This window comes from Saimiri boliviensis, chromosome 17, assembly GCF_048565385.1.
Source record: "Saimiri boliviensis isolate mSaiBol1 chromosome 17, mSaiBol1.pri, whole genome shotgun sequence".
Taxonomy (NCBI): Eukaryota; Metazoa; Chordata; class Mammalia; order Primates; family Cebidae; genus Saimiri; species Saimiri boliviensis.
The window spans coordinates 18439427-18449754 of NC_133465.1; the positions used below are offsets into that span (position 1 = coordinate 18439427).

At 60.8% G+C, this 10328-nt stretch overlaps 1 protein-coding gene across 4 annotated transcripts in view; it reads left to right on the forward strand.

Moving 5' to 3' along the window:
• Nucleotides 1-10328, forward strand: part of RAI1 (retinoic acid induced 1) — a 129138-nt gene that overhangs the window by 117358 nt on the left and 1452 nt on the right. For all 4 annotated transcript variants that reach the window (XM_039476838.2, XM_074388293.1, XM_074388292.1 and 1 more), the window contains 2 exons: nt 4469-4562; nt 9861-9910. In XM_039476838.2, the coding sequence (XP_039332772.2) occupies nt 4469-4562; nt 9861-9910 (144 nt within the window). The remainder of the gene's footprint in view (nt 1-4468; nt 4563-9860; nt 9911-10328) is intronic.

Genomic DNA, 10328 nt, shown 5'->3' on the forward strand with positions numbered 1-10328 from the left:
AGGCAGGCAGGCAGGCAGGGAGCTCCTTGTCTCGCTAGTGCTACAGCATGGGCCTAATGTGTCTGCAGTCTCGGGACGATCTGCAGGGTCCTCCGGGCCCTGTGGGGGAAGTGGAGGCACCATCCGGCCAAAGCAGGTCGGGCTCACCCAGCCTGTGCCAGGAGACTTCCTGCTGGGGCCCCTGTGCCAGCTGCCGCCATTCTCCCACTCACCTGGTATCTTCAGGCTCCAGCCCTGCCCAGAGCCCACAGGGCCCCTCCCCATGCTGTCCCTGGAGTTGCCAAGGCCCAGCGGACATGCAGCCTCCCAGGATTGAACGTCAGGGCCGTCCTGGGCGGCACAAGAGCAAGCTGCCCACCCTCTGTTTCTGTCTCCTGTGCCTCTGGAATGGAGCTGAGGGCTTAGGGGAAGACTCCCTCCAACGACACAGGCTTGGCACGTGGACCAGTCACAGGGCCCCTCCCTCTGCAGGACAGGCATGCCTGGGCCATGCCTGTCCGCTGCAGGACAGTCCACGGGGTCACACGGTCACACAGGCAGGGCGGGGCAGACCCAGACCCTCTCGCCCCTGGCTCTGAGACCAGCTTTGGAAGCCGGAGTTGCTGAGCGCCAACGTGAGAGGGAACTCGGGCCGCGCCGCCATGCACCTTTGGGGCCGTGACCTGCCGTCTCTGTGCCTCTGTCCACTCGCCCCTAACGTGGGTGTGAGGGTGCCCATGGAGGAGGGGTCGGGAGGGTTAAATGAGGGCCGTCCCCAGCCTCCAGAGCGCGGCGGCCCTGTGATAGTCAGTGCAGAGGGGCCTGGTGGCTCTGGTGGCAGTGGGGTGATGTGCCTAGTGGTGTCACCACTTCCCCAGTACCATAAGGTCCCTCTGCCCTTCTGAGGGCGGTCACGGTGGGGTCTACTTCTCCCCCAGAGTCGTGCTCCTGCCCCCACGTCCAGCCCCCACTCCACTGCCGCATCCAAACCTCCATGGAGTGATGCTCCCGGCTCCCAGTGCTGGGTGGTGGCTCTCAGTGGGAACAACTGCTCTCTCAGTGGCCCCTGCCCTGAGTCCCATCCCCTCCACTCCTTCTTTCAGCCTGCTGTGTGCGGTTGAGGTCACAGGGAAGCGAGAGGGACTTGGCAGGGGTCTCCAGAGGCCCTGCGCGAACACTGCCTGCCTCTGAGCAATTGAGTGACCCAGCGGAGTGGCCCCAGTGACTTCAGCTCCCCCTGCATGGCTTCCTCCCCTGGCGCAGCGCGGCCCACCTGCCCCTCGCAGTGCCCCTGCGCCCCTCTGGGTAGCCTCTGCCCCTGACAGTTGCTGTGACATCATCTGGCCTTACCAAGGTCCTGGGGCGGGGGGCCCACTGTGTATTCCACTCACACCTCGTGTGTCTTGGGCACCTGCTTCCCACTGCCCATGGGGATGGCTGTATCTCCATGCCCAGACGCCCTACCCACCTCACTCCAGCCTCTGCCTCAGAGGAAGGCCGGCCTGGACGGGGCACCCACAGCTTCCTGATGGGGCAGGCCTTGCTTGCCCGGCAGACGGTGGCTCTGGGTCTCTTCCCAGTTAGGGATGTTTTGCCTCTCTTGCTTTCTCTGTCTCTTTCTCTCATTACTGGCTCCTTCCCAGCACCTTGAAACAGGTTCAGGACTCTCCCATCATCATAAACCCTCAGATCCCCAGCCCCAGCCGGCTGGCATCGCCCCTCTTCACAGCCCCTTCCCTGAAAGCCTGTCCCTACTGCATCCGGCCGTTCAGCCTCTCCGGGGGCTGCCTCCGTGCTCCCGACACTCACGTCCCACCAGGCTGGGATCCGGTCGTCTCTGCGTCCCCTGCAGCCAGCGCTGGCTGGCCGAAGGGAGGAGGGGTCAGCCCTGAGCACCAAGCACCCCAGCCTGTCCCCGCCTGTCCCTGGGCCGTAGGTGTCTCACTGTCCATGCACACACAGCGCTCTGCCGGACTGACACCGAGTGTTGGAGCGGCACCGGCTTCCCTGCGCCACACGGGGGCTGGAACTCGCCTGCCTGGGTCATGCCTGTCCGCTGTCCATGCTCCAGAAATGGCTTGACAGCCTTCATGACTGGGGCTGCCCCGGGAAGGTCAGAACCAGGAACGCCCTGCCGGAGACATGCGACATCTAGGGGGATGGGCAGGTCTGGGGCTTCCCAGGGTCACTTTTGGTTCATACCCCTTCCTGCCTCGGCTTGGGGGCACCGCGATCCTTGGAGTCAGACCCTGATTCAAATCCCAGCTCTGCCGAGGGCTGGTTCCATAACTCCAGGCAAGTCATGCGTCCTCTGAGAGTCCCACAATGTCAAACCCCATTAGCAGAATTGTGGGGTTCTGCGGATCATGTGAGACCTGCCCGGCACGTGGAAGGGGCTTGGGGTGCAGCTGTATCCCCGGCCACAGCCCTGCCATGCCCCCTGGCGCCGTGGCTTCACTTTGGCTTTCGGGAGGGCAGAACCTCTGAGCCAGCCCTCAGGGATACCCTCTTTCCTCGATGGCCCTTTCTGGGAACTGGCCCCGTCTGCTGTCTCTGAGCCCTACCATGCCAACCTTCTGGCACCTTGGTGTCCCTGGCTGCCCAGAGCCTGCCCCCCCTCCAAAGCCATCATAGACCCCTACCTCCTATCCAGATGGGGCCTGGCCCAGAGTGCATGGGGTGAGAGGGACCCATAGCGGGCTCCGGGCATTGTTGGGGACTGGGTGGGGTCTGTAGAGGGCCCGCCTGTGGCAGGGTTCACGGGCCACCACCCCTGCCCTCCCCTCGGGGTAGCTGGGGTCAGAAGGGCCTGAGGCCTCGCTCTGCTCTCAATTTCTTCACATCTAAAATGCCATTCAGATGCCTCCCTGAGAGTGGGGCTGCCTTGCAGTCCAGTGGAGCGAAGCTTTCGGCCAGAGACCCCCTGCCCTTCACCACCCAGACACCGACGCCACTCGCGGACAGCGGTCTCCTGTGTTTCATTATCCGTTTTGGGTCAGGAATTGGGGATGCTGGACCCCAGATCCCCAGGAGGCCATCCCAGACCAGGCGGGAAGGAGCCCTCAGCCCTGAGCTGAAAACCCAAAATTGTAGAACAAACCCCAGGCCGCACCCCCCACCTGCCCACTCCCAGCTTGGGCACGGGCAGCCGGGAGAGGAGTGTCCTCAGACATGTCTCGGCTGCTGGGGAGGGGAGGGTGCATCCCCCCACCAGCATGTGGGGTCCTGTGGGTCCCTCCTCCAGCCTGGAGCCTTCGGGCAGGTTACTTAACCTCAGCTCTCACTGGTAACCTGGACAAAAGAGCAGTAATGGCATCATAAGGTTGGCATGAGGGCATGAGGCTTCCAGGCACGCCTGGCACCCAGGAAGCTATTGTCACTTGTTTCACTGGCTTCGCACCTGGGCACCGGCCACCACCCTCTCCGCTGCCCTCTTTTCCTTACCCCTGCCAGCACGGTGGTGCTGTGGCCCTGGCACCTGGGTGGCGTCTCCCTCCCCAGCCTCAGGTTGACTCCGCTCTCCCAAGGGCCTTCTTGGCCTGGCTGTCCTCTCCTGGCCATGACCCACTCCAAGCAGCTGGGCCAGGTGTGGGGCAGCCCCCCAGCTTCACGGAGGACAGTTTTGAGACTTAGAGGATGAGGGCATCAGAGTTACATGAAATCAGCATCTCGGGGGTTGAGGGCTGGGTCCCGGAGGGTGCAGGTCTCATCCTAGGCAGAGTAGTCCCAGCCCAGCTTCCGTGCTCCTGCCGCCAGAGAGCGTAGAAAACCATGCCCATGCCTTCACTCTTGCCTGGAATGGGAGCCTCGGTTTCACCATCTGTAAAGTGACGTTCATGAAAGTGACCCACGGAGGGCTGTTGGAGCCAGTGGATAAGGACACAGCAGCCCCTGCGCGCGGGACGCATGCCGTAGACCCCGGCCAGGAGCCACAGCCATGGTGGTAACTGGCATCGCTGTCCCAAGGGGGTCTCCCGACCCAGTGTACCAGTCCAGGGGGTGCCAAAGGCCCCACGCTTGTGGGCATGAGCACCCCAGTGCCGAGCCTCCTTCCGGCAGGTTTCTAGCACCATTTTGGAGAAAGGAGGCGGGGACCACAGGGGACCAGCCTGCAAGGCTTTTTTTTTTTTTTTTTTTTGGAAGCAGGGTCTCACTGTGTTGCCCAGGCTGGAGTGCAGGCAGTGGCATGATCTCAGCTCCCCACAGCCTCAACCTCCCAGGCTCCAGCCAGCCTCCCACCTCAGCCTCTTGAGTAGCAGAGGCTACAGGCGCACATCACCACACCTGGCTACTTTGTGTATTTTTTGCAGAGGCAGTTTCACCATGTTGCCCAGGCTGGTAACAAACTCCTGGACTCAAGGGATGCTCCCACCTAGGCCTTCCACAGTGCTGGGATTACAGGCTTGAGCCGCCGCAGCTGGCCTGCCAGCCTGTAAAAGAGGGCTGGGCTCCAGCTGAAGACTCACCTGCCTTTCCTTTCTTTCATCAGATGTGTTCCAGCTGCCAAGAAGCCGGGGCCACCATTGGGTGCCGACACAAAGGATGCATCCACACCTATCACTACCCGTGTGCCAGCGACGCAGGTACGAGCCCGCCCAAGAACAGGAGGGCACTGGAGCCCGTCCAAGCCGTTCAGGGGACCCTGGGCACAGCTCCCCAAGCCCAGGGCCCATCTTCAGTGTCCTTCCTCTCCTGCCCCAGCTACTTTGTTTGTGTGTTTTTTTGTTTTTTGTTTTGTTTTGTTTTTTTGAGACGGAGTTTCACTCTTGTTACCCAGGCTGGAGTGCAATGGCACGATCTCGGTTCACCGCAACCTCCGCCTCCTGGGTTCAAGTGATTCTCTTGCCTCAGCCTCCTGAGTAGCTGGGATTACAGGCATGTGCCACCATGCCTGGCTAATTCTGCATTCTTAGTGGAGGTGGGGTTTCTCCATGTTGGTCAGGCTGGTCTCCAACTGCTGACTTCAGGTGATCCGCCCACCTAGGCCTCCCAAAGTACTGGGATTGTAGGTGTGAACCACTGTGCCCGGCCCCTGGCAATTCTTTGTTTTGTCTTTCTCTTTGCCTGAGGACCTCTGCTGGGCAATGCCAGGGATGTGGAAATGAGGCATTCCCTAGGCACCTGCTTGAGGAATGCCCAGAGCAGGGAGGGAAGATGGAGGCACAAATTACAGTGTGGAATGCTGTCTGCAGAGCTGTCATTGCTAACGGGCGAGGAGGCGCTCAGGCTTCAGAAAGGGGTATTGGGGTTGGGCCTTTGAAGGATGAATAGGAGTTCACTGAGCAGAGACAACGAGAAAGGCACTACTACAACAGCAAAAACCAGATGAGTTGGGGGTGATGAGGTTCAAAAGAGAGACGGAGACCCATGGTTTCCTGTTGGCCACAAGGAGCAGTTGTGGAAGCTTTGAAGCAGGGTAATGGGGTCTGGAGGCAGGCCCAGGCTCCCCCATCCTCTCCCTGAGTCCCTCCTCTCACTCATGCATTCATTTATTCCGCAAGCATTTACTGAGCGCCTACGATCACTGGACACACAGAGCGAGACTGCATGGGCTGGAGATACCTGGAAGCCCTTACCTCTATCGAATAGGTGGGGAAACTGAGGCTCAGAGACATTCCTTATTTCATCCACAGAAAGCAGTTGTTTATCGTGCACTACTAGTTATTGATGACAGCAGTATTTTGGGAGATTTGGGACCCACTTTGGCCTGGATTCAAACCCTAGTGCTGGTGGGGATTTTCGTTTTTGTTTGAGACAGGATCTTGCTCTGTCGCCCAAGCTAGAGTGCAGGGGCGCAATCGCGGCTCTCTGCAGCCTCCACCTCCTGGGCTCAGTCATCCTCCCACCTCAGCCTCCCGAGCAGCTGAGACCACAGGTGTGCGCAGCCACGCTGGCTCCCGGGAGTGTTTCTAACGTCTGGTCTTGGGCAAGTCGGTCAACACGTCTGCACGCGGTTTCCCCACCTGTGCGATGGAGGTGATCATAGCATCTTCTCTCCAGAGCTGCTGGGAGGAGAGTGAAATAATGAACACTACCAACGCAGTCCTATTTTGGGTCCGGCCTGTATGACCTCTCACCCACACCCTCAATCCCTCCCCGCTCTGGCCTGGAAAGAGGTGAAGTCATAACCCACCTCCCAGCGGACAGAGCCCAGGCCCCCCAGGCTCCCGTCACTCTCCCAGCAGCGCCCTCTACTGCCACTCCTCATAACCTGATGCCCTGCTGGCATTGCCCCGGGCAGAGGGGACTGCAGCCTGTGGCCCACCTGCCTGCTGGGTCCCTGGCCAGTGTCAGCCCAGCCAGCCCGCCCCAGGGAGGACACAGAAGACTCTGGATGCTGATATTTTCTGGGAGGGGACTGAGCTGCCAGCACCCAGCAGGGAGGGGCTCGCCGGGGCGAGATGTGAAGGATTCTCACTGGCCCCGTCCTCCCACTCTGAGCAGTGTGAGCCGGAGTTTACCATGGACCCTGCCACTTACCCAGGCGTGTGGCCGCACTCCACATAATAGCTGCCACGAGTCACATTCCTCCTTCCACAGTGATGAACAGAGTGCCAACCACTCCCAACCCTGCGACAAGCCCATGTTGTTTCCGGCCATCTTCACAGACTGGCTGCCTCACCCACGGCACACAGCATGGCACGGACAGTCCCGGGACATAATGCCCTGGCTTTCTTGCTCCATGTCCTATGTTCTTCCTCCTACCCCAGCACTGCCCAGCCTCCCAAGGGGCTCACCCATGAGTAGGACAGACAGCAAAACCACGGTTCTTGGCCAAAGTTAGGGAAACCAGACAGGAAGGAGACAGTAGTCACTGTGGGAGAGGTTCATCCTGTCTGAACCAGGAAGAAATCTAGGAAGACTTCCAGGAGGAGGTGACATTTAAGCCAGGCCTTAAAAGATCAGGGGAGGTGGGCAGCAACTGTTTAGCGGTGAGACTTGTACACTAGGCTTTGAGCAAGAGAACTTTCGTTTCAGATAAAATCCTAGCATTCCTCATATAACAGGGACTCCTGTTGCGCTGTGATGATTGAGGCAGGAAAGGGGCTGGGAAGACAAGACACGGATGTGATCTGAGCTAAGGGACTACTGCAGTGGTCTAAGCAGGAAGGGCTGCCTGGTGCAGATGGAGACATACAGCTCAGAGACTGAGCTGGCACAGAATCCACAGGTCTCAATATAAGGGATGAGGGAGAGGGAGGTGTCGAGCCTCACGCCCAGCTTCCGCACGAAGGGGGAGAATCGGGGTGCACACATGCAGATAGAGTCTTAGCTCATGTCGCAGCGCCACTGGCATTCCAGGCCCAGCTTCGTGGCTTCCGCACCAGCCCTTCATTCTTTCTCAAAAGGCATGAGTTGGCTGCAGGCTCTGCTGGGAGCAGGATGACAGGGTGGCCCCAGCCGGGCCGGCTTGTCCTTGCTCCACACAGGCTGTGTCATCCTCCAGCAGGCTGGCCTGGGCGCGTCCTCATGGCGGCGTGGCAGCGGGGCCCCGAGAGCACGGGGATCACAGGGCCTGTCACAGCCTAGATCCTGGACTTCACCACATTAGTTAGTGAAAGCAAGTCCCAAGTCCAGCACAGAGGAGTGTGGCCCACCCCTCCATGGGGTGACCGTAACGGACCCGGGTGCAAGGAGGGGACGGGGCTGCTCTGCCAGGCCCTCTACGCACACGGCGGTTCCCTTTGGCCACACTGCAGTGGAGGCAGCTGGGCTGAGGATCGAGTCTCACCCACCATCAGCAGGTGAGGGCTCATCAGAGCCCTGGAAGGGGCAAGACAGTGGGGGTCGTGCTCACCATGGAACAGCTAGCTAAGAAGGAGGAATGGCCCCCCGGGAAACTGAGGAGCAGCTGCCAGAGAAGGCGAGGGAGAACGGAAAATGGGCCCCTGGGAGGCAGGAGACGGGTGGGTGGGAGTGAGGGCTGAGGGAGCAGGCCGGACACGCTGATCCCCTGATCCGTCTGGCCAGGGAGGAGCCCCAGGCCTCTGCACCAGGCGCTTGGACTACAGGGCACCAGGGCTGCCCATTGGCTGCCAGCCTCTGCCCCACACTGCACTGTCCTGGCCCACTCATCCTCCCCCCATCCAATCCTTGTTAAGGAACCCCAGTTTGGAGACAAGCAGTAACTCTGAAGAGCAGGCAGAGGCTGCTACACCCCAGTATTCTGTCTGAACCTTTCCCCACTCAGGCCCTGGGGCCAACCTGGCAGTGAGCGCCCAGGTTCCCCCGCTGCAGGCGCCAGGGCCCGCGCCAGAACTTTGAGGACTGGCTTTACCCAGTGTCTCCCACCCCATGCCCCCTGCGGGGCGGTGCTGGGCAGTGCTGAGGGAGCCTGTTTGGAAGCAGCGACCTCCTACCCTCAACTTCCCTTGGTAGGAGCGCCTGCAGCTACTCAGGCGTGCAGGGGGCAGGCCTTGGGTTTTGGCCCAGTGTCTTTGGAAAATCTAGTTCAGCCCCAGAACTGCGTCTGGCTTGCTGGAGCCAAGGGGAGGGAACCAGCGGGTGGCGCATCTCCAGCTGCTGGCCCTGAATGGCGGTTTCCAGGTCTGAGGCACCCCCAGCTTCTGGAGACAAGGGGAGACCGCCTCAGAGAGGCCTGCCGCTGCCCAGCCCTGCCCTTGGGCCGCAGAGCTGTCCCCACCCTGCCTGCTGGCCACTGGCTGCCATGATGCCACTGCACAGAGCCACCTCCAATGTGAACAGGAAGACTGTGTTGGAGAGAGCGCCAGCCTCCAGCTACTTTTGGGTCTGGGGTTTGTTTAAATCAGTGGCTGGCAAGGCTGGTGGGGGACGGGAGCCCAGAAGGGTACTAAGAACTGGGGGGGGGGAGGTGGGTCCCTGGGGGAAAAGCCACCTTCTCCCTAAGTGGCAGCAGGCAGGGGAATAGGGACTCCCTGAGATAGCAGCACATCCCAGGCCTAGGTGGGCATGAGCACTGGCCATGCTTGGCTGTCCTCTCTACCCCTGCCTCCTGCACCCACTGTGTGCCACACATGTACAGGGTAGTGTATTTATTTATTTATTTTTACATTTTATTTTGTTTTGAGACAAGGTCTGGCTCTTTTGCCTAGGCTGGAGTGCTGCAATCACAGTTCACTGCAACCTCCGCCTCTCAGGCTCAAGCGATCCTCCTGCCCCAGCCTCCAGAGTAGCTGGGACTATAGGCATGCGCCACCATGCTGGCTAATTTTTGTATTTTTGGTAGAGATGAGGTTTTGCCATGTTGCCCAGGCTGGTCTTGAACTCCTGGGCTCAAGTGATTCACCCACCTCATCCTCCCATAGTGCTGTGATTACAGGCATGAGCCACTGCTCGTGGCCAGGGTGGTTTTTATACACTCCCATCATCAATCTCCATGATAGGCCTACAGTAGGTGGCTTAATGCCCATTTTACAGATGTGGAGACTGAGGTTCAGAGAAGTAGCAGACGTGCAAATCCAGGCCTGCAACACCACCACCAGCCTGTCCACAGGGTGTTGCAGAGCCAGACCCAGGCATACCTCTAGGGAAGCCCATGAGAGCTGGTGCTCTCTGGAAGCTTGCCGGTGGGGAAGAAGCAAGGACCAAGACAAGATCACCACACGGGCCGGCCTCTTAGGGGGCAGTGACCAGTGTGGCTGGCAGTCAGGCTGGGGGAGGGCGTGAGGGACGGTGCGTGGAACTCCGTGGGGAGGCGGCGGAGGTGAGGCGAGTCCAGACCGCCAGGCCAGGGCCGTACCCGCACCGCACCGTGGAGTGGAGGGTGGAGGGTCTTCAGCAGGATTTGAGTTAACTCTTTGGAGGAGCCCCTGCCGCGGCTCCGCTCCTGGCGGCGGACAAAACGTCAGGCTGTGAGCGTCCACCCTGTCCTAACCACCGAAACTTCTCTTTGGTCACAGGTTGCATATTCATCGAAGAGAACTTTTCTTTGAAATGTCCCAAACATAAGGTAGGGGACCACAGTGCATTGTAGGGGGATGGGAGTCAAGCGGGAGAGGAGCCCCACCCCGCACCTCCTTCACAGTCCCGCGTCCCTGGGCCGCACAGCCCCGCAGGGCCCAGCCCGAGAGGGAGGGAGCGCTCCCCGCCCACCCCTCGGAGCCGCCGCCGCAGCCCAGCTCGGGTCCCGGTCCGCCTGCGCGCTGCCGCCGGAGACCTGCAGGCGTCGGGGCAGGGGCAGCCAGGGCCTGGGGGGGGCGTCCCCGGGACGGCGGCACGAAGCCGAAGGTGGACGGGGTCGGGCCAGCGGTCTCGGGCGGAGACCCCCGCCGCGCGCCCGCGTCACCCGGGTCAGGGACCGGGGGGCGGGGCCTGTGGACTGTGGGGTCCGCGGTCGTCGGTAACTGGCGGGTGGGCGTCTTTTGCAG